Here is a 25,039-nt window from a genome sequence, read left to right as displayed (position 1 = left end):
AGGCTTCATTTCCACTGGCGTTTTTACAGCCACTGTTGTTAGCCTTTTTTACAGCTTAAAAACGCCTGTCCATGTTTATTTTGTAAAAAAAAAAAAAAAAAAAATTTTTGTGAGCTGCAGCTTTAAAAATGCCGCGGTCGCGTTTTTTAACATCTGGCGTTTTTACAGCTCTACTCTGGAGCTTCAGAACGCTCTGGTCCTGCGTTTTTTTTACAGCTCAAAAACATCTATGCCATTTGCAGCTCAAAAACGCCTATGTGGGCATGATGCCATAGAATAACATGGACAGGCGTTTTTAAGCTGTAAAAAACGCTCAGAAAAGTGGCTGTAAAAACGCCAGTGGAAATGAAGCCTAAGAGAATACTTCTCCTAATGCATGTTATCTGTTACTGTCTAATGTTGCGTGAGCCACAAAACGTAAAAATGGTTGTGTAAGCTGTGTACTCAACCTGATATAGTGTGAGATTTTGAGACAACAAAAACAAATGTAGTTACATAATTCCTTATCACACTTACTATACACCGGACATTTAAAGCAGCAGCCCTTTTCCAAAACATAAAAGATTTTCTCAGCAGTAAATGGGAGTTCTATCTCCCCGTGCTTAAAGTTTGCACCTCCTGCCAACCTCAAGGAACCAGTGGTTTTACAAAAAACTGCATCATAGTAATGCTCCCCAAAGCTACAAATTCAGCTTTTATTTTATGGAAAAACAAAGAAGCTGGTGGCACTTATAGCAAAAATTCTGACCAGTTTAGATTTAAAGTGGAATTCTAGGCTAGATCTAGCCAAGCTTAAAATATAGCCCCACCACATCCTATTCTAACTATCCTGCATATAAGTATGATGCTTATACATAGCCATTGTGAGGGCACTCCGGTCACATGATCACCTCCCAGCAGCTGGCTTCAGGGGAAAGGATGGACTGCCAACAGCAGATGCCCATCCATTGCCTGCCCTCTCCTTTCCCCTGAAGGTGGTCACTGGGGAGATTACACAACCAGTGGAGCACCCTGAGAATAGGCAAGTATTCCTTCTAGTGGTTAGAAGGGGGAGGGAGCCATTCTAAGCTCAGTTAGATCTAGCCTGGAATTCCACCTTAAAGGGGTTGTAAAGGTTTGTTTTTTATTTTCTAAATTGGTATCTTTAAGCTAGTGCATTGTTGGGTCACTTACCTTTTCCTTCAATTTCCCTTCTAAATGTTTTTTTCTTTGTCTGAATTTCTTACTTCCTGTTTCTCCTCAGTAAGCTGTTCTGGATGACTAACCCCCAGCCAGAACGGCTTGGATGATGGGGGCAATTTTACTGAGGAGAACAGAAAGTGAGAAATTAAGACAAAGAAAAAAAACATTTAGAAGGGAAACCGAAGGAAAAGGTAAGTGAACCAACAATGCACTAGCTTAGAAAATAAAAAACAAACCTTTACAACCCCTTTAAGGAGTAAAGACGGCAAACAACCTGGTGGTTACCTGCCATAGCCAGGCTGCCACTGCTTGGTGCATTAAAGTGCTCTTAGTTCACACACAGTGGCAATCCTGCCCTGACAGATTCATTTTAATGGAGCTACAGGTTCTCTCTAACAACTGTTTCTACAGTTCTAGCATTTCCTTCTTTTCTCTCTAATGCCTTGTGACGGCTGTTTTAGCCAATAGGCAACAGACAATCACAAAAAAAAGTTTTTAGCAAAACAGGTGTATATCAATTGGAGGTTCCAGGGCAGGTCTTTTAGTGTTTTTTTTAACACTATCCTGGTCACCATCAAACGAGGGAAAATTTCACTGGGGCAGAATATATATATATATATATATATAATGTATGCCCACTAACACCAGTTCCTGCCCTTGTCCCCTGCCCAGATTCTTGCACCTGGGAATTCAAATAAAACAGATCTAACAAAGCCCTGCTGCAACTTAACATTGATGACACACACTGCAACATTTCAAATGTGCTGAAGAGGACAGGTCCTCAATGACCTCCCATGGCTGCTGGCACTTGTATGACACTGGGGTTACCAAACACCCACACTTCCCCAATAACTGAGATTTTCCTAGATGCTAAACTTTAATTATCAGGAAGCCAAAGACCAATGGCTCTCAGACTAGGTAAGCAGACCTTTTTCTTTAGATTTATATTACGACATATATATAGAATTCTATATGTTGATATTTAATATTAAATTATTTTATAACGCTACATAAGCCTATATACGGTTTATTTATATTATCTCTCTTTTATCTTTCTATACTTTTCAAGCCAAGGCTCAGATGCAGAGAATATTCTACATAGATAGGAAAGTAAACATGAATGACATTTAGCTTAAACTTCTGTCAAGGCACATGGGCCTCATTCTCACTGTGGGCGCAATTCCAGCACCTCTGTGGGGGTTCCTGGCCACATTCTGCCAAGACGAAATGCTGCTGCCGTTTTTACCTATAAAGTGATGCAGCGCAATGTGAGGCAAGCATTTGGCTAAATTGGGTTTATTGATCATCCAGAACAATATGCTTTTTTGGCCAGTGTCCGGGGGCACACATTAGGCATCAGAAATGTTTGCTGAACACCCCCTTATAACACCTGTGGATATGGGGCCTTGCAAATTATGTGGCACCTTCAGCTTACCTCTTTGCAATATTTCACAGACCTCTCAACAAGCGAAAGAGTTACACTGACACTAGGACGAAATCCCCCAAAGAAAATTAGCTTGAACAAGGAACAGGGGAGGAGAAAGCAAGTAAAGATACTTTTTTTTGTGACAAAAGGTACCATAGAACAAATACAAAATAAAAACTACTCATCACCATGCACAAAATACCAAAATAATTTTTTGTGAAAACGATTCACATTTTGATTACTGGAGGCAGTGCAGAGTCAGGGGCAAGGGGAGTTAGGACTGAGCATGGGGTATCCACTGGCTGTTATCCAGGGGTCGCCGTAAGAGCTCTTCAACATGTCGGGCCACATCCATGCTGTCATCTAGGTCAAATTCACCATCAGGATCAAGAACAGAGTCAGGGCTGCAAGAAAAAAAAAAAAAAAGAGGAAATCAGAGCAATTCTACTTTGCTGCCATTAAAGCCAAACTACAGTGTAGGGAAAAGGCGCTACTACCACAAATCCTCAGAATAACCTCCTGAGCTGTCGCGTGCAGGAAAAGTAGTGACTCAGCTGCCAGCACAATAATCAATGAAGATGATCCGCAACTCCATACATGCTCTTTAATCTTTAAATTTATTGATACTTCATAAAACAGGTAGGGTACAGCAGATGTTAACATGGTTCAGCCATGACGCCCTTGTTCACAACAAGGCCATCATGACTAAAACACAATAACATCTGCAGCACCTACCTGTTTTAGCAAGCAGTTATACATTTTAAATGCAAAGAAAACTTCTCCATCCACTAATGTCTCCATGATTTATTTTTCTGATAAATCACTTTGAAATCCACTCCCTAGCTTTTCTGCCAGTGGCCATCTTGAGTAAGGGCAGATCATTCATGTAGCATTTACTTCCTGGAATCCATCTGCTCTAAGCTCATGCAGGCAGGAGGGTGCACTTAGATGAGAAAGCCCCTCCTTCCCTCCTGGGATGTATGACAATTTGTCTAGGCATGGGAACCAGAAAGTAACTAAAGAAATATAAAATAAAGTTTAAATGAAGTAAATATGATATACTTTCCTATCCATTTACTAATGCTAGGAGCATAAGGATTACAAATAGTTAATGTTGACTGAGGGAGTGAAGTTCCACTTTAAGTAGAAGTTGCAGCACAAACCACAGTCGCATAACTAGCAATAAACCTCATACATTACAAGGGGAAATACATTTATGACTGTATTATCTTTTTTCCCTTTTGCCATAGAAACATTTTTAAAGCACTGAAGCCCCTCAGTGCTCTTTTCATATACCAAAGGTCTGAAGGAAATAATAATAAACAACACTCACTGAGCATGATGGATCACCATTTCTGTACTGGACAGAAGTCGTTGAAAAGTAAAAGACACAAGAGAGCTAGCTCTTTGTTTACAATTGTACCATTTATTTTTAAACATAAGAGCTAAACACATTCCAAATGTATCAAACCAAAGACTTACAATTAGTTTTCTTTATAAAGCAGCCACATCTTCAGTAGAAAAGCCTGTACTCTGCCAACATACTGTGAAGAAGAATCTTTTCTCTGCTTGTGGAAGTAGTGGTCCCTCTCAGCAAAAGTCCAACATACCCTCTGCTAAACCAGAGCTACAGCTCTCCAATGGAGTAGGCAGAGGGGCAGTTACCTGCACAGAGATGAAGACGGGGTGCAGTCTATGCCAGGATGATTCAAATAAAATAATGGTCAACCGGGCACAGACGTTTCACTCCCATCTTCCACTTATGTTAACCACTTAAGGTTCGCCCTATAGCATATATATATATATATATATATATATATATATATATATATATATGTACACGTGACCTAACTCTTCTGGGTAAGGGGAGCGCATGCGCGCTGCTCGCGCCCGCTATGTTTATACACAGTGGGAGCTGAACGGGAAAGTTCCACGGACTTGATTTTTGCTGGCACCAGGCTATCATCAGGCAGAAAGACCGCAAACTGCCAATGTAAACAATGTTCTGAGACAGGAGAGAAGGGATGGAATTTGTGTCCCTGCAAAGCAGGTGTTTAACCTTTGATCTCCCCGTTAACCCCTTCTCAACCAGTGTCATTAGTACAGTGACAGTCCATATTTTTTTTAGCACTGATCACTGTATTAGTATCACTGGTCCCCAAAAAGTGTCAGTGTCAGAATGTCTACCACAATATTGCAATCCCATTACAAGTCGCTGATTGCCACCATTACTAGTAAAAATAAATAAATAAATAAAACTATCCCATAAGATTGTAGACCCTATAACTTTTGCGCAAACCAATATACATACACTTATTGGAATTTTTTAACCAAAAATATGTAGCAGAATACATATTTGCCTAAATCTATAAAGAAATGTAATGTTTCCCAATTATTTTTATTGGACATGCTTTACTGCTGAAAGTAAAACTTTATTTGTTTTTTTATATTGTCTATTTTTTTTGTTTATAGCGCAAAAAATAAAAACCGCAGAGGTGATGAAATAGCACCAAAAAAAAAGCTCTATTTGTGTGTGTGTGTGTGTGTGGGGGGGGGGGGGGGGGGGGGGGGAATTAGGTACATTTTATTTTGATACACCATAGCACAAAGTCAAGTGGTTAAACAGAACAGAATGGACATTCATATTTTTTGGAGAGCTATGTACAATCCATGTGCCCCCTTTTCAACAGCAATTCAATTACTGAAGCAGGACTTGTTTTGCTGGTCCAACTGCAGACAGATACAAGTCAATTGTAAAAGAGAACATTAAATGGTCACAACACTGAGCAGCAACATATTTCTTGAGTGTAATGTAACAGATACTCACTTCTGCGGGTATAGATTATAGTGTGATTGAGTACAAACTGCAGGGGACGGTGCCTGGTCCATGTAGCTGTTTGCTGGGATGACATCAGAAGCAACAAACCTTACAAAAAGAAGAATGGCTGAGTTACACATGCTGACAGCAAAAACTTTCTTGCAACCTGTTGATGAAGATGTTTGACTGTCACCACTGGACCACAAAGGCCACCAGATCATCCTGAACATTAGTGCTCTATCAAACAGCAACACCAACTTTCATAGCCTTCCATCACAACATACAGAAACAAGAGAGTTTATTTATAGCCAGTGGAACCACTGAAGCTGAACTTTACCCAAGCTACAAATATATTATTTCATTGTAGATGATCGAATATACTGTAAATTGTGTGCCTTATTATCTGCAAGCCACCTGTCCCCTTCACGTCCATATCACTGTATGAATCAATGCTTGTGGCTGTAATCAGTGTGGCCACCAGAATGCCTTTAACACCAATGCTCACTTTATTCCTAGTCTATTCACTGATTTGAAGCCAGTAGGAGAGTTGGGGTTTGGCCATGCAGATTACAGTCACAAGGCCTGCTACATACAGCAGCCAAGATCTGTTCAATAGCTCTAGGTAAAACATGAGAATGGGGGAGTAGATTTGCCATATTATGTAAATTCCTTGTAGATTAGATTGGGCATTGCATATTGAACAGCTGTTTAAAAACTCAAAACAATGAATAGAATGTATAGAGAGGCTCATGTACGGGTGCATGGATCAGTACATCCATACAGAGGGCCATGTTTATCTAGCTGGTTCACACTAATGCGATGCGAGAATAGCACAAAATTTGCTGCGTTTCCTATGGCCTGCTGTGGGTCAATGTTATCTTAACGACACACTGAAACAGATCGCAAAGTGCAGTGCGATTGCCAGAATTGCATAGCATGGGTGTGAACACCCATGTGATGCGATTCAGGGGCAGGGGGGAAAAAAAGGGTCCTGCTCCATTTTGGTGCGGATACAATGCAATTTCAGCAACACAAAATCACACCTCATTCCTGTGCACATCATATGTGATGTATGTGCGGTGAAATTCCTGTGCCAATCGCATGCAGTATTTTACATGCACCAGTGTGAACATAGGCGAAAGACACAGGTGATCTGTGCAGCCCACCTGGTAAAATCAATGGCAGGCTGAAGACTGCATTAATCTTCACACACACACCTGAGTGTACATCCATGCAGGACTGATTCACAGCTCTGAACACAGATTACCTGTGCCTCCTGGACAGATATACATTGCCCTATTTATGGGTGTACTGATCACTGCGTCTGTGTGAATGAACCCATACTCTCTAAATATAACTAATGACAAAACTTGTTTTTAGTTTTGGAGTGGAGAGGGTTTAAAACCTGTCAGGTTTTGATTAGCATCTGTGCCCCTTTAGTGACAAATGGGACAAAGAGAAATGGTTAATTTCCCTATCACTCAGGGCTTGAGTCCTGCGGCAACGTGTGGGAACGGCGTCCCTGCACTTTTTTCACAGCAGAAACGCCGTTCCCTTTGCAGGATTTGAGCCGAACAGGTCGATCCTTTCTGAAGCCACAGTCATTCTAGATGGAATCCCTCAAGACCATTTCAGTAGTAATTCGTGGGGCGACTGGATGCTCTGTGTGGACCTCGAGAATGCTTATTTCCATATCCTGGTGGCCAGAGTTCACCAGCACTGAAGTTTTTCTACACGGGCAACCATTTTCAGTTCAGGTGCCCTACCTTTGGCCTCAGCTCGGCTCCAAGGACTTTTATAAAGTTCTAGTAACAGTGATCACCTATCTTTGGCAAAGAGGAGTAAGAATATTTCATTACTTGGACGATGTCCTAATTCTTGCTCAATCCGAGAATCTTTTGCTAAAGCACCGAGATCAAGTTCTTGCCACCTTAACGCAGCTTGGATGGATAAATACACCGACAAGCCATCTCACTTCAAGCCAAACCTTTGTTTATTTTGGCAAGTCTTTTGACACACTCCATCACAAAGTATGCCTTCCAGAAGTCAAAATAGTTTGCATTTTAGCAGAAGCTTTGGAAATAGCAGCCTCTCCTATGACCACAGAGGAATGATTTTTTTTTAAGGAAGCCTGACAGCCTGTATTCCGACAGTTCCATGGGCGCAATGGCACACAAGAAGATTTCGATTTCGTCTTCTTCACTATTTCGTCTTCTTCACTATTCGTGACCTCCAATAGTGGAGCAGGATAGACAACCTAGCCCATCAACCCTGGGGGCTGGATCACGTCGGATGCTAGTCTCCAGGGTTGGGGTGCTAATTGCCAGGGATTGAATTCTATGGGGAAATGGCCCCCTCAGGTCACCAGTTCGTCAAACCTACTGGAACTTGGAGCGGCCAGAGAAGCTCTAAAGCTTTTCTTCCCATCATTAGAGGCAAGAAGGTCAAACTACAGATGGAAAACATGACGGTAGTTTCTTATGTCATGAAGCAGGGAGGAACAAGACGTCTACACCTTCTCTAGATAGCAGCAGAGATCTTGGGGTTTGCCAAAATTCACCTCCTAGATTTCTCAGAGGCATATCTCCCGGGGGTTTAAAACACCTTGGCGGACCGAAACTTCTCCAACAACACTGAGTGGATGCTGAACACAAAGTATCTTGAGGATGTCTTCAATGGGTGGGGGATACCCGAGGTGAACCTTATGGCAACTCCAGACAGTTGTCAAGTTCCCCAGTTCTTCTCCAGGTTCTTCTGTCAACAGGCACTGTCAAGGCATGCTCTATCAGGAGTGGAATTTCAGTTAAGTACACATATTCCCTCCGACGGCTCCGATTCTCAGGTCACTGCTGAAGATCATGGAAGAGAAAGTCTTGGCAATAGTAATTGCTCCATTCTGGCTGAGGAGGCCATTGTTTTCCCTCCTCTGTCACCTGGCGACATGCCCAACAATCAAATGGCCTCAAGCCCGGGACCAGCTCCTTCAGAATGACTAGTTCCACCCCAATCCGGCCCGTGTTGCCTTGACTGCGTGGCTTTTGAAAGGGGCAGTCTAAATCTTTCTGAAATCGGTAGTGTCAACCCTGCTTGCAGCAATAAATCTATCTAATAAGGCCACCTATGGAAGAAATTCAAAGGGTGTTCGTTTCAAACTCCCTCAGTGGCTAATGTGCTGGCATTTCTTCAATCCGGTCTGGATGCAGGCCTGAGCTAAAACACCCTTAAAGTCCAGATTTTGGTGCTAGCAGCATTAACTGATATTCCTTGGGCTAGCGATCAACTCATAATCATGTTTCTCAAGGTGGCCATCAAGATTCGGCCCCTGTTTTGTCCCATATTTCCAAGATGAGATTTACCGTTCGTACTGAAAGTATTGTTGAAATCACCATTTTTCCCAGATTCGGTCAGTTCAATATATTTTCTTACGTTGAAGAATGTATTCCTGACGGCTGTGGTCTTGGCTAGACGAGTTTTGGATATTGCTGCATTTTCCTGCAAGGAGCCTGTGACAGACTCAGATTCTCCTATGTCTAGGGTCACCTTATGTCCAATAGGGCCATAGGGTGACTAAGAAATTATATCATAAATTCTATGAGATGGGACATTACTGATAGTTCATATTCCAGGATGTCTTGAGACATAGTACAGGTGATTCCATGTGGACCAGAGCGACTCATTCCTCTGTGTAACAGACTGTTGAAATGTTAATGTCCCAACACCAGCCATCTCTCTATTCTTTGTGCTAATTGCCTCTATTGTGTGTGTGAAGATGTCCTGTGTTTACGCTTAAGAGATTGTGTATTGTACAGCAGATGAATGAAGAGTCGGGGTGTCTAGTCACCTCATCTGGCTAAATGATTAGATAAATTAGCTCATGTTAATTATTGTTCTGGCCACCTCCTCTTTACTGTATAAAAAGATTGTGTTCTTGTTCCTATTAAGACTCCATACTTAGCACACATACAAGTCTCGTCTCGTTGTGTGTTACAAGGCAGCTAAAATATCTGGTATCTATGTCGAGACTATGGAAAGCAGTATCTGACGGAAGTATTCGGTCTGGATGCGGGGACCTTCCGTGACAGAGCCGTACTGCACAGTTTTCCCAGATGGAGTCATGTTACGTCCTCATCCAAGTTTCCTGCTTAGTCTCAAGTCTCTTCGGAGTTCCACTTTAATTGGCAGTCAGTGGTTCCAGCTTTTTTTATCTTCACCTCTAGACACTAAAGGGTCAGAATTGCACAGATTGGATCTGAAGACCATGCTGTAGACATATTTAGAGAGGACAGAGCCATTCCAAAAGTCTGAAGCTCTCTTTATATATCTGAGTGTTCCCAGGATGGGCATACCAACTTCCCCAAGGGTTATTTTGTCATGGGTGGTGAAAGTAATTCAAACAGCATATTCAACTGGAAGACCTCTCCTCACCCCAGGAGATCTGTGCGCATTCGACCAGAGCAGTCTCGTCCTCCTGGGTGGCCTGGATGAAAATTATCAGCGGACGTGGTCTGTACAGCGTCAAGCTGGCGTTTTCCTAATACTTTCATTAAGTTTTACAAGCTGGACGTGACTTCTTCCCAATCAAGTCTCATGGGAACTTCTGTGTTGTCCTCTGCTTTGTCTAGATGTTAATAAATTTACCTTTTTGGCAGCACCTGGTGTCTCCCCCCCCCCCCCTTACTTTGTGTGTGTTAGTTCGGTTTACATACGCTTTAAGATAAAATAAAAATTTTCTACTGAAAGGTAAATTATCCAGCATTTGGAGATATTCACGGCATGACCTGAAAGCTCTGAGGCTGGTATAAGCTATTCTAAAAATCTGTGCTATCATTTGCAATCTGTGCCATCATTGGCAATCTGTGCCATCATTTGCAACTACTGTACAGCCACTTTTCATTGGAGATCGTATTTGATGACAGAGATCTGTTAAGTGCCACATTTGATGCTCTAGAATTAGAAATATAATATCAACTGACCAGTGATGATCATTAACATGGCATGCATGTAAATATGTCAGGAAAAAAGACTTACTCTGGAACCACTTGCTTTATAGCTGGCTTCACATAGCCATCTCCTTTAGCTGCAAACAAGAAGTAAAAAAATAAAGAAGGAGAAATTATTTAAAGTAACTCATTATTTCCTTCTGTGATAGTACATGAGCAATACTTGCAGACAGGCAGATAAATGGTATATGGAAAGTTTCTTACATGGATTGCAGAGAACTGGGGTGTAATACTTTGAGAACACTTCATCTTTGGGACGGTCAGGGTACACATAGATGAGATAATTGAGGTCCCCCAGTCGGTCTGCCAGCGAACGTACTGAGAAGTCTCGGCTTGTAAAAGGCATCAGATTCCACAAGGCTCTGTCCGCTAGGCATACACATACAGAATGTGAATATTAAAGTTACAGCAGATTCAGCATGAACAGCTACCCAGAAAATATATCAGCTGATGTCTAAAATGTAAAAAGTGCTGACCTGTGCCAAGACATTTACCTACTTTATTCTGGCTCAGAAAGCAGAAGACTCAATGGCCTGTACAGGTATACAATGCTCGAGGGAAAACTGCCTCCAGAATCTGATAAGCATTGTCACACTTACACCCACAAGCGCCAAGTACATAGTAAACTTACACTACAAGTTTAAATCCACCAGCTCTTTTCGTCACTTCTATGTATTAACACAGGAATACCCCCATTTCACATACAGTGCAACGATTAGTACTAAGCTTAGAAGTTTACATATTGACCAGAGGGTTGAGCAGGGTCTAGGCATGTTCATGACCAGCTGCACTAAGAAGAGTTTGTTGTAAAGAACATTCTTGTTACATAGATACTACTAGAGCTAAGATATCACTTTTTGGACACCAACAATGTCAGAAAGTAATTGTCTAATGCCCCGTTCACACGATCACTTTTTGTGATGAAATAAAATGACATTTTTAAAAATGTAATTTAAAATGATCGTGTGTGAGCAAAACATCATTTTTTGTCTTCTGAAAAACGACCCAAAAAAAATTAGAACATGCTTCAATTTTTTATGTCATTTTTTAAAATGCAATTTTTTGTGTCATAAAAAATGATCGTGTATGGGCTAAAACAACGCTTTAAACCCGCACATGCCCAGAAGCAAGTTATGAGACGGGAGGTAAAACTACCATTCATAATGGAGTAAGCACATTCATTACGCTGTAACAGACAAAAAAGCGCGAATCGTCTTTTACTAACAAGTAACCAGCTAAAAGCAGCCTCAAGGCGAATAGAACTTCCCCTTTAGAGTGCCATCGCTTTGTTCATAATTTTTCAAAAACGATGGTGTGTGGGCAACATAATTTTTAATGATGAAGTTGGTTTTTTTCATGATGAAAAATGACATTTTTTTTCAAGACAAAAAGTGATTGTGTGTACGGGGCATAATAGCGAAACACATTACACATAAAGGCTAAAGTGGGGTGGTACAGTCTGATTGCGAATGAAGACAGACACACCTGTGAGAGCTTCTTTTCAACAAAGATCTGTTTCAACCTGACTCCAAGTAAATTCATCTATACTATCGAGAAGCTTTCTATATACCTATTGTGCTGCATAGCACCTCCAAAACAGGCCTCTGAGGACCCTTCTAAGACTAATACATTCTGACACAAAAAACATGGTGCAGGGTCTATGGCACAAAAAGCAGCCCCCCCAACAGGGCCTAAAATATGAGGCAGCCACTGCAGTAATGAGTATGTCACAACAAGTATAAGGTGCTAACATTCCTTGTCAAGCAAACTTGACCATGGAGATGGTAAAGATGGACATTTCAATTGTGAGACAGAACCTGCATGTGTTGAGGAACTGTGTTGCCAAATTCTTGGTACTGCCTTGGTAGTTCACATATGCCACCATCATGCAACTGCTCCCATTTTGGGCATACCTGTGGAACAGCAGTCCTACAAAATAGGGTCAAACTTATTGCCCGAAGTTTCAATAATTTGATCGGAAACCTGGATTCATTCTGGGACCAACAGTCCCAAAAAGAAAGCGAGCCCATGACTCTGCCCCAACCCCACAAATCATTACAATCTTCCACCACAGTTGAAGACTTTTGTTACAGCATTAGTAAATTGGGCCTCCACCATAGATATGCCTTTGCATAGGGCAGTGGTTCTTAACCTTATAGTGCCGTGACCCCTTGATAACATTTCCCAAGTTGTGGGGACCCTAAACAGTAAAATTTCCGTAGCGTGGATTGTCAGCACCCAAGGCAAGACAAGTAAGCTGCGCCCCTAACCCGCAGACATTTAGCGCTTCCTGACTCCTTTTAATGGCATCTATAATCACAGGTAGTGTTACTCACTGTGTCTCCGGCTTCACTGTGTCTCTCGACTTTGTGGTGTCTCATAGCAGTGACACCTATGCCCATGCCATCAACTGAATGGGCGCCTGCGAAGAGGCTGAGTGGGCGGCCACGGGCTCCAGGAACAGCCCAGCTGGGCGGCCACAGGCTCCAGGGATAGCCCTGCTGGGCAGGCGCAAAAAGGCTGGGAGAGCAGTGCGGGCTTCAAGAACAGCCCAGGATTCGGTGACCCCTGGCAAATCTTTATTCGACCCCCGAGGGGGTCCCGACCCCCAGGTTGAGAACCACTGGCATAGGGGCTGACACAAATTGGTCTGTCAAGCAAAAGGGATGATTTGTTTCAGTTTTAGAGGACTGTTCTAAATATCCTGGTTGATCAAAAAGAACTGTTTTGAAGTAAGCTATCACAAGATCAGGAACCCTCACAAAAGAAGAAGTGATGATTTGGGCTAAGTCTAAACTGAGCTTGCAGCCTCAGGAGCTTTTTCTGAGGAAGGACAGCCCTCAACAACCTCATATCCTGGATCAATGCCAAGTATTGCAAGAGAGGCGATGGGATGGAGGATTTTATTGCTCGGCAGACAAATTAACTCCTTGAAAGTCCACAATATGATCCTGAGGTTGGCTTATAGGACCTGATTCGAAGTAGATCGAAGCAAAAGGTCAGTAAAGTAACCTACAATGGAGATTCCCTGCAGGTGTAACTGGGCTAAACACCAGGGCAACCATTTTAGTAAAGACTCGAGAGACTGAACTGATGATGATTTACTAATCCTAGCTAGGAGAAAGCTGTAGTTAAAAGTAAAAAGAGCACATCATTCTCTTAATACAATCTTGGAAAACCCTATATTGCCCTAGAAAAAAATTGCCCACAGAGCAACATAAATCAATTTGACAAAATACATTAGGTTTGCTTGGCAAGCATGGCAACATCACACTGAAAGACCTAAAATGCTCCTGTAATTCAACAATGAGCTTTACGTAAAGTAGAATCAATAAAGAAAACAAATCTTCATGCATTCTCTCAGCTACTATAAGACAGTTTAGGACAGAAGATGGGTCTGAAATTTAGATCATTAACATATATCTAGATCCAAATGTTTTCCTTTTTCTTTTTGTGGACAGAGCAAAGAATGGTTACAATTCCTATCAGGTTTTTTTTTGTCAACTAGAGCATGAATCTCCCTAGTAGCAACTCAGACTGCAAAAGCAGCCTTTGTTTTGTAGAGTTGTTTTAAGTTGTAGTCAAACTGATGCGGACCATCAAAACTGCTACATCAAAATTGATGCAGTGGAATGATTTGTGCATAAACTGCTTGGTTTACTGCTTAAAAAATAAATAAAAAAATGATGTTAATCATCTAGCTCTATATAACAAGAGTAGCTATATATACATCTGCTTGGAATTCGGATGAGTAAAAACATACAAGTAACTTACGTAGCTCAAACTTCCATGCTATTGTGATGCCCCCAATTTCCGAGTCGCTAAAGCGCAGAAGAAAAGTCCCATCCCTTTTATTTACCAACATGTCATGAGCCTGCTGCTTGTTGACAAAGCCTAAAATTGCCCTGTAAAAAAAAAAAAAAAAAAAAAAAAAAGATTAACTACATAACATTTAGGATGGATATGGAAAATCCTACCTGGAAAGAATATAGTAACAACAGTCAGGATACACGATACAGTAGGAATATGTCTAACTGCACTAGATAGATAGTATACCTTATATAGGATTGCTATATGCAATCTGTGGCGAACTACAGGTCACCATGCCTTAGCAAGGAAAGATCTGTGCCTTCATTTTGAATGATCTCCACCTTCTCTCCAGTCTCCCATTATACACCCCAGAATAGATATCTACGAGCTGCCCTACTGCCTGGCAAAACTACTGGATATCATGAATGTGTGAACTACTGTTCCTCGCTGACTGACTGGTGATGCTGACCAATACATACATGCTCATCTGTTGATCCCTCACCATCAAGTTTGAAAAATTAAAAAAAATATATATATATAATAATAATAATAATAATAATAATATGCATGGTCAAGCATACAATATAATTTCTTGTTGAGATTCAAACGTTGGAGTGTTTGCAATAGATTATTACTCATTTGACAATACTGCAATAATAAGGTTTGTGTAAACATGTTTGTTAAAATAAATATAGCTCATCTGTTACTATAATTACAATGGGGTCCCTGCTGTATGTCCTTATTTATTATATTGTAGAGAATGTATCAGAAGAACAGGACGGGAGGGAGATACGGTTTGATAGTGTGAAACGCGTCAGCTCTTATGTCTGTTCTGATGTGGCATGTATAGTTGTTCCTATTTTACGAATAAAAGACAACATTTTTTGGAGTGCAGCTGTTCAGAATTTCTTCCTATCTCATCCCTCTGTATAGTATCAGAGGCGCTGGCGCAGCAGCGGTGGAGGAAAGGAGGAAGGAAAGAAAACATCCCCTGCGTGCCCCTAATCATCATAGTGCCACTGCTAGTAAGTGTGACCTGTCTGTGTACCACCTGCGCAGTCACATCGTTACTGTCCACAAGTAGTCTGTCTCTGATGTACTGCTCTGCCTCCGCTACAGCCAGCCAGTTCTACCTGCCTTTCTGCCCAGTGCTGTGCCCATACGCCGAATGTCCCCCCCACTCCGTCATGGAGGCCGCTCTCTCTCCCTCCTGCCCAGTGTACACCGCAAGCACAAATACCGCCGGACCCCTCATCTTGGAAGCTCAGGCCTCCTGCCCACCTGACCTGGCAATGGTAGGAGTTGGTGGAGACACCGTCGGCACTCCGGGCTTGGTGATAGGTGGAGCCTCAGCCTACCTGGACTCACGAGGCACTGTTTCTCGCCAGATGCAGAGAGAGCAGACCATACAGATACAGCTGTAGAGGTGAGTCACAGTCAGACCATCACCTGGTAAATAATACGTTTTCACCGACATGTATACAGATATAGTGTATAATGATCTGCCAATCACTCTGATTTGTGTGCATCAAGGGGTCCCCACCCCGGTGAGGCTGCACATTACGGGCGCTGATGAGGCTGCACATTACGGGCGCTGATGAGGCTGCACATTACGGGCGCTGATGAGGCTGCACATTACGGGCGCTGATGAGGCTGCACATTACAGGCGCTGATGAGGCTGCACATTACGGGCGCTGATGAGGCTGCACATTACGGGCGCTGATGAGGCTGCACATTACGGGCGCTGATGAGGCTGCACATTACGGGCGCTGATGAGGCTGCACATTACGGGCGCTGATGAGGCTGCACATTACAGGTGATGATGAGGCTGCACATTACAGGTGATGAGGCTGCACATTACGGGCGCTGATGAGGCTGCACATTACGGGCGCTGATGAGGCTGCACATTACGGGCGCTGATGAGGCTGCACATTACGGGCGCTGATGAGGCTGCACATTACGGGCGCTGATGAGGCTGCACATTACGGGCGATGATGAGGCTGCACATTACAGGTGATGATGAGGCTGCACATTACAGGTGATGAGGCTGCACATTACGGGCGCTGATGAGGCTGCACATTACGGGCGCTGATGAGGCTGCACATTACGGGCGCTGATGAGGCTGCACATTACGGGCGCTGATGAGGCTGCACATTACGGGCGATGATGAGGCTGCACATTACGGGCGATGATGAGGCTGCACATTACGGGCGATGATGAGGCTGCACATTACGGGCGATGATGAGGCTGCACATTACGGGTGCTGATGAGGCTGCACATTACAGGTGATGATGAGGCTGCACATTATGACTTGCAAACCAAATAAAGGGAAACAGAACAAACACATATTCCTTTGAATAGCAATGGGGCATTACCTACACATGTGATCCACATGTATAAAGGTGACACTGAGGACATTAGCGCCAACGTACATAGAAATACTGGCAAGTATCCTTTCTGATCCATGAAACTGAGAACGTTTAAAAGTTAAATGTGGGAGCTACACCATCTAGTGGACAAGTCTCCCAAGTACATGCCTATAAACATACTGCTCCAATTCTGCTTTTAGAAGTACAGTATAAAAATGGTTATATATAATAGCAACAAAGTGCTGCAGGCACATAGCTTAAAACAAACAACTGTTTCAAGGTGTCAACTCCTAACCAAAGAATTAAAAGGCGCACAAGGAATAAATGCCGCTTAGAAGACCAGTTGAGTCTGGTAATGTAATCCAAAAGAGAAAAAGAAAAAGAAACAGTGCAAGAAGACCAGTGTAACAAAAAAATAAATAATGATCAATCTTTTATATGATCTTAAAAGGTCTAGGTCAAAAGTCCTTAAAAGTGTGTCTGGTCTCTACGTTCCTGCCACTTTCGACCTAGCTTTTAGATTGTAAGCTCGAACAAGCAGGCCCCTCTGATTCCTCCTATATTAACTTGTATTGTAACTGAACTGTCTGCCCTCATGTTGTAAACTGCTGCGCAAACTGTTGGCGCTACATACATCTGGTATTATAATAATAGTGTTTTCATTACACTTATATCCTTTTAAGATCATATAATAATTTTGCATAGACCATTGATGGTCATTATTATTTTAATTGGCACTGGTCCATTTGCACTCTTGCTTTTTTTTTTTGCGCATAGCTTGTAGATGAATGTAACCGTAGGGTATTCCCTGGATGAACCTTGCCCCAGACTCTCCCTGCGAATAAAGGGGAAAAATGAAGCAATCAAATGTGTTCAAAGAAGCCCTGCAGGAATTGCAATAGTACACATACATGGGTCTAAGGCTGGCCATACATTATACAATGTTCTTCTATAGATTTCCTTTAGATTTACCAAAACCACATAATAGAAGATCAAATCGAAATACTTTCAATTTTTATACAATTAGACAGGCCCCTCTACTACACAGTTTAAGGTAAATCTAAAGGAAATTGAATAAGAAAATTGTATGGTATATGGCCAACTTAAGAAATATCTGGCGGCAACAATTTATGGCAAGTGCACAAGACAGCGTTAAAAAGCGCGCCGACACCCTATGTGTGTACCAATGGAGATGATTGTCAATAATAAGTCCCACAGAGAGCAAGAATGAGCAACACAGTTTGCAGCTGTGTCCCTAAACAACCCAATCCTCACACAGGTAAAATAGATATAAACAATAAAATTAGGTCACTGATTCAAATGAATCCTACAATAAAACAAATTCATCTTCAAAAAGTTAATCTAATGATTAAATGACCTACACTAGTATTCAAAGTAAAGCATTAAATAGTGCATCATTAAAATCAATAGAAGAGCTTAAGAAGCAGCAAGCATATGCAGTGGCGGCTGGTGAAGTTTTAGGATGGATGGCCGCAAGACATTTGGCCCCTCCCACTTCTCATAAGCCACACCCCCTATAGAATACACCCACTCCGTCCCCTGTATTCCACTTGCTTCCACTCATAGTGTCAGGAGTATACAGCTCAGCATCACAGCACAGAGTATATAGCCCCAGCATAACAAATCATGGTATATAGCGCAGCCTTACAGATTGGCGCAAACAAACTAAAAAATTACACTGTTAGTTATGAAGGACTCTAAATGGGCATGAGATTATCAGAGACTGCGGACATACTGCACGAGATTACCAGAGACTGCGGACATACTGCACGAGATTACCAGAGACTGCGGACATACTGCACGAGATTACCAGAGACTGCGGACATACTGCACGAGATTACCAGAGACTGCGCACATACTGCACAAGATTACCAGAGACTGCGCACATACTGCACAAGATTACCAGAGACTGCGCACATACTGCACAAGATTACCAGAGACTGCGCACATACTGCACAAGATTACCAGAGACTGCGCACATACTGTACAAGATTACCAGAGACTGCGCACATACTGCACAAGATCACCAGAGACTGCGCACATACTGCACAAGATCACCAGAGACTGCGCACATACTGCACAAGATTACCAGAGACTGCGCACATACTGCACAAGATTACCAGAGACTGCGCACATACTGCACAAGATTACCAGAGACTGCGCACATACTGCACAAGATTACCAGAGACTGCGCACATACTGCACAAGATTACCAGAGACTGCGCACATACTGCACAAGATTACCAGAGACTGCGGACATACTGCACAAGATTGCCAGAGACTGCGGACATACTGCACAAGATTACCAGAGACTGCAGACATACTGCATTACTTGTCCTGTGACTTGGGACAATGTTGCATGACAAGTCGTACCCCATGGTTTCCAATGAGAACCGTTCATATCTGTGCAACTTCAAGTCACAGTGACTTCAAAGTAGTCCCTGCATTACTTTGGTCCCACTTTGATGCAACTTGAGGTCCATAGACCTCCAGAATACACAGGCATTGCTTTAAGTCGCATCAAACTTTCAGACTGTGTTAGCCTGAAAGTCGCAAGATTCTGCCACATTTTTTTGCTGCGATTTTGCAGCGACTTGAAGCAATGCCTGTGTATTCTGGAGGTCTATGGACCTCAAGTCACATCAAAGAAGGACAAAAGTAATGCAGGGACTACTTCGAAGTCGCTGTGACTTGAAGTTGCACAGATTTGAACAGTTCTCATCAGGTCCAACTTATCCTGCAACTTTCCAGTCCCAAGTCGCTATTTTCACCAATTAAATATAAAAAACAATTGAATAAGCAGGGGGGGAAGGGGTTCCTGCCGCTATTTCCACTAATTAAATAAAAAAAAAACATTTGAATAAGTGTGGGGGGGGGGGGGGGAATTGGATGGGGTCCGTTCTTGACTAAGCGGGGGGGGGGGGGGTTAGTTGCCGTTACGGTCCGTTCTCGCCGCTATTACATATTAAAAAACATTTAATAAGCAGGGAGGGGGTTCCGACCTGTTACTGCAGGCATGGCAGGCAGCATAGCTCAGCTTACCTGTTCCAGGCGCACTGAGCTCGAGAGTCCCAGCGTCACTTCCTGTTCTTCCTGTGACGTCGGGACTAGCACAGAGAAGGGCGGGTGCACACAGAAATTGTGCACCCGCCGAGCCATAACAATACAGTCCATCGCGCCGGAAGCAAGTGGTGCGATGGAGAGCGCCACAAAGGCATTTTTTTGCTGCCAATGTAGCGCCTTGTTTTTGCTGCACAGACGTGGCGCTACCCACACCGCACTGTGCCCAGCGCTCGGACACAGTGCACCTGAGGACCTTTTTTAGAATTTTTTTTTCCTTAACCACTTGCCCACCGGGTTAATTTTGGCACTTCTCTCCTTCATGTAAACATCACAATTTTTTTGCTAGAAAATTTATCAGAACCCCCAAACATTATATATTTTTTTTAAGCAGACACCCTAGGGAATAAAATGGCGGTCATTGCAACTTTTTTTCTCGCACAGTATTTGCGCAATAATTTTTCAAACGCCTTTTTTTAGGAAAAAAAACGGTTTCATGAATTAAAAAATAACAAAACAGTAAAGTTAGCCCAATTTTTTTGTATAATGTGAAAGATGATGTTACCCCGAGTAAATAGATACCTAACATGTCACGCTTTAAAATTGCGCACATTCATGGAATGGCGCCAAACTTCGGTACTTAAAAATCTCCATAGGTGACGCTTTAACATTTTTTACAGGTTACTATTTTCGAGTTTCAGAGTAGGTCTAGTGCTAGAATCGTTGCACACGCTCTAACGCACGCAACGATACCTCACATGTGGGGTTTTAACGGTGTTTACATATGTGGGCGGGACCTGCATGCATGTTCGCTTCTGCGCGCGAGATATCGAGGACATGGGCGTTTTTAATTTTAATTTTTTTAATTTTATTTTTATTTTACTTAATTCTTTTTATTTTTACACTTTAAAAAAAAAATGTAAAAATTGTATTAGGAATCAGTGTGACAGGTCCTCTTTATGGAGAGTGTTATATTCTCTGTGTTGTGAGGGACACAAGACTCTGGTCTGGAACAATGGATGTTTATTCAGTACAGGCTGTACACTGCAACATGCATCTCAGGACATTACATATCTCTGCTTTCTACATGTGTTCTCTCTAAGATGGCTACTATGCCCCTTGACCCTTGTCATTACTGCTGGGTGGAGCCAGCCTTAAAGTGCCAGTACATGTGGAACTCTTCAGGTATAACACCTTCCATCCATCCCTAAGAAAAAAAAAAAAAACACAACAAAATAATAACAGGCACAAAACATTAACTGATAACTGTCCAATAATAGTCCTCCAAACACAGGAGAATTATAGGTCTTCAAGCTTCCAGGAACAGTTGCGGGGTTAATATGTCATCTGATCACTTCCGTCAGCCCTGTCGAAAGTCTCGTAACCGCTCTTGCAACTGAAAACTGAAACCGGTCAGGAGGGCGACAATGTCGTTGAGGCCGGGCATCCAGCGATTCGGGACCGGAGGAAACAGGGCTGGCCGGAATGGGTACCGGCAGGGCCAAGAAGGGATCCCCCAGCTCAGAGGGTAAACAGACCTCCGGACCAGAGCTGGAGGGCTTTGTTGGAGCTGAGTTCAAAAGTTCAGAGTCCCCACAATCATCAGTGTCTGTGCATCCTGATTCGCTGGGAGCAGATCCTTGAGATACTGGTGGTTCAGCCGGCATCAGGGATTCGGGCAGTTGAGAACGAGGACGCAGTTGGTCCGCATGACGTCTGCAAATGGAACCATCTTCCAGGCGGACCTTGTACATCCTGGGTCCCAAGGTCTCTGCAATGACAGCAGGAAGCCAACGGGTGTTGGAAGCCCCATAAGATCGGGCCCATACCTTTTGTTGGGCTGTGAATCGGGGGAGCTCATTGTGTTTGACCATCTTGTCTTGGGACTGTAGTACATGTTCCTGGACTGTTTGAGGGCGGAGCATATCCAAAACAGTCCATGGCTGCCGCCCCAGAAGGAGTTCTGCTGGAGTTTTCCCAGTGGTTGCATGTGGTGTGTTTCTGTAAGCAGAAAGGAAGGAGTCCAGCTGCTGAGGTGACAGGGACTGTTGTTTACTTGCAGCCACTGTAGCTTTGAAATAGCGTTTGAAAGTCTGCACAAACCGCTCTGCTTGACCATTTGTAGCCGGGTGGTAAGGTGCGGTCAACTTGTGCTTGATGTTGTGGGCAGTCAGGAATTGCTGGAACTCCTGACTGGTGAATTGTGCACCGTTGTCTGACGATTTCTCTGGGGTATCCAAACGTAGCAGCGAGATGTAACAGTATGGAAACCGTTGCCTTAGTCGTTGGCTGAGTAACAGGAATGACCTCAGGCCACTTTGAATGGGCGTCCACTATGATCAAGAAGGTGTGTCCTCTGATCGGGCCTGCAAAGTCCAAGTGTAGGCGAAACCAAGGAACCGTGGGCCAAGTCCAGGGCTGGACGCACCCTCGAGGAGGGTCTCTTGCCGTTTGTGCACATCCAGCACAAGCATTCACATATGTTGTGATATCTGAGTCTAGGTTTGGCCACCACACATAGCCTCTGGCCTTTTGTTTCATACGTGTGCTCCCGGGATGACCAGTATGTAGCAAGTCCAGAATGTGTCTCCGGAGGGTCTGTGGAATGATCACTCGGTCTCCCCATAAAACACAGTTGCCAGCCACAGTTAATTCCATACGCCTACGGAAATAAGGTTCATACTCCTGTGTGACAGTTGCAGGCCAACCGGACCGTACCCAGGAGAGTATTGTTTTCAGAAAGGTGTCCTTGGTTGTATGGGCTGCTATCTCCCCAGAAGACAAGAAGGACAGGCTGGTGTAACGACAACTCTTGACCGGTGGAGAAGAGTCCATGGACCTCCCTGTCAGTCGGGACATAGCGTCCGCATTAGCATTGGCATCATGACCACGATACTGAATTTTGTAGCTGTATGTCCCCAAGAATAGGGCATAGCGTTGGAGGCGGGCCGCAGTAGTCTGGGAGATGCCTTTGTCAGGGCTAAAGATCTGAAGGAGTGGTTTATGGTCCGTCAGTATGGTGAATTCCCTACCATACAGGTAAAGATGAAACTTCTTAATTGCCCATATCAGCGCAAGAGCCTCTTTGTCAATGTGTGAGTAATTGCTTTCTGCTTTTGTCAAAGACCTGGAGGCAAATGCCACTGTTTTTTCTGACCCATCTGGTAAGATGTGAGATAGTACCGCCCCCAGACCATAGGGTGAGGCATCACAAGCCAAGGTGAGAGGCTTCTGGAGGTCATAGTGCACGAGCATGAGTGACGCCAACAGCTTCCGCTTAGAAACTTCAAAAGCACGTTGGCATGCAGCCGACCAGTCCCATCTGGAGTGTTTCTCCAAAAGCTTGTTCAACGGAAACAAGGTGTGTGCCAGATCTGGCAGGAATTTGTGGTAATAGTTCAGCAAGCCAAGGTATGATCGCAGCTGCTGGACGTTGGTTGGGGCTGGAGCTTTGACTAAAGCATCAACCTTGGCTTCTGTGGTGTGTATACCTTCTGCATCCACAAGGTGGCCACAAAACTCCAATTTAGGCACCATGAATTGGCATTTTACTAAGTTCACTTTCAGACCCTGTTCTTGGAGTCTCGCCAACACAAGCTCCACATTCTGCTTGTGTTCCTGGTCGGTCCGTCCTGTAATGAGCATGTCATCTAGCAGGCACTGAGTGAAAGGAATGTCCGCCAAAATCTCATCCATTTTTCGTTGCCAAATGGCTGGGGCAGAGGCTACCCCAAACACCATCCGATTATATTGATACAGTCCCTTGTGGGTGTTGATGGTCAGAAACTTGCGGGAAGAAGGATGGACCTCAAACTGTAAATATGCTTGTTTGAGATCAAGCTTGGTGAACTTTTGACCTCCTGCAAGAGAGGCAAAAATGTCATCTACTCTGGGTAGGGGATACTGGTCTATTTCCAGTTGAGAGTTCAGTGCCATGCGGAAATCGCCACAAATGCGCAAGTCCCCATTCGATTTCTTTACCGGTACAACTGGTGATGCCCACTCGCTGTGCTCTACCTTTGAGATGACACCTTGTTCCTCCAGCCGACTTAGTTCTGCTTCCACACCTGCTCGGAGTGCGAAAGGTACTGTCCGAGCTTTGAAGAACTTAGGCTGAGCGTTGGGTTTCAGCTCGAGTCTCACACAGTCATGCTTTATTTTTCCCAACTGGTCATCAAAAATATTTGGGAACCGCTGCTTCAGGGACACCACCCATCCCTCATTATCTCCTAATGGAATTGTAACGGTGTTACAGGGACTTATGGTGATCTCTGGCATACCAAAGTGAGCAATCCAGTCTCTCCCAAATAGAGGGGGTCCCCCATTTTCTAGGATATATAATGGCAGTCTCTTTGTCTGACCCTTGTACAATACCTGTACTTTTGCGTAACCCAGTGGGTGGAGTATCTGCTTTGAGTATGTCTGCAGTTTGATTGGTGTTGGGCGGACAGTTTTTCGGGTCTGAAGTTGTCAATTGTTTCTGGGTGATAACTGAAACTGCTGCTCCTGTGTCTACATCCATCCTGAGTCTCTTTCCCTCAACGGTTACATCTACAGTCATTGCGGAGGGTGCTGAATGCATATGATGTATGTCTAACCTGTGGAGCACTTCCTCATCCCCTGACTCAGATGATGATGTATATCTTCCCACCATATATGTCTTTGTCTTGGGGTTCAGAGGTTGTTTATCTCGCACCTTCTTGCTACGGCAAACTTGTTTCAGATGGCCGGTCCTACCGCAATTATGACAGGTCTGATCCTTAAACCGGCAGACTTTGTGATCATGGTCTGTATTCCCACAACGGTGGCAAGCTGACTCCCGGCTTGGTGGGGGTCTGTATTTCCAGTTTGCAGCAGTTGGCTTGACTGCTGTTCTGAAAACTTCCTGCTTCACCTCTTCCCTTCTGCTCTGGGGGTTCAATTCCTCTGTATCCTTCACAGCCATTTCCATCACTGAAGCTATCTCAATTGCCTTTGTAAGGGTAAGGTCTTTCTCTGTTAACAGTCTCTTTTGTGTTGACTCACAATTCAGTCCCATGACAAACTTATCTCTCAGTGCAGTAGGTAGGTAGTCCCCAAAAGAACAGGTAGAGGCTAGTCTGCGAAGGGCGAGCACATAAACTTTAATCTCTTCCCCTGTCTGCTGCTGCCTCTGATAGAAGCAAAATCTTTCTGCAATTTCTAATGGTTTAGGCTGGAAGTGATCCTCTAGCAGTGTCAGCAGCTCTGCCAATGTCTTAGCTGCTGGTTTTACAGGGGAAAGCAGATCCCTGAGAGTGTCATATGTTTTGGCCCCAACCACTGTCAGAAACACTGCTACTTGCCTGTTATCTGGGATGGCATTTGCACTGAA

The 25,039-nt window shown here is 43.5% G+C and overlaps 1 protein-coding gene across 1 annotated transcript in view; it reads right to left on the bottom strand.

Moving 5' to 3' along the window:
• Positions 1-1,609: 1,609 nt before the first annotated feature.
• Positions 1,610-25,039, bottom strand: part of LOC120918206 (signal transducer and activator of transcription 5B) — a 165,327-nt gene continuing 141,897 nt past the window's right edge. The window contains exons 15-19 of the mRNA XM_040329696.1: positions 14,201-14,331; positions 10,631-10,795; positions 10,455-10,503; positions 5,436-5,534; positions 1,610-3,012 (exon numbers count right to left, since the gene is read on the bottom strand). Of these exons, the coding sequence (XP_040185630.1) occupies positions 2,883-3,012; positions 5,436-5,534; positions 10,455-10,503; positions 10,631-10,795; positions 14,201-14,331 (574 nt within the window). The 3' untranslated portion in view covers positions 1,610-2,882. The remainder of the gene's footprint in view (positions 3,013-5,435; positions 5,535-10,454; positions 10,504-10,630; positions 10,796-14,200; positions 14,332-25,039) is intronic.

The sequence above is a fragment of the Rana temporaria genome, chromosome 12, assembly GCF_905171775.1.
Source record: "Rana temporaria chromosome 12, aRanTem1.1, whole genome shotgun sequence".
Classification (NCBI taxonomy): Eukaryota; Metazoa; Chordata; class Amphibia; order Anura; family Ranidae; genus Rana; species Rana temporaria.
Note: the sequence above shows the minus strand (reverse complement) of the source record. Positions and strands in the feature narration are given on the sequence as shown.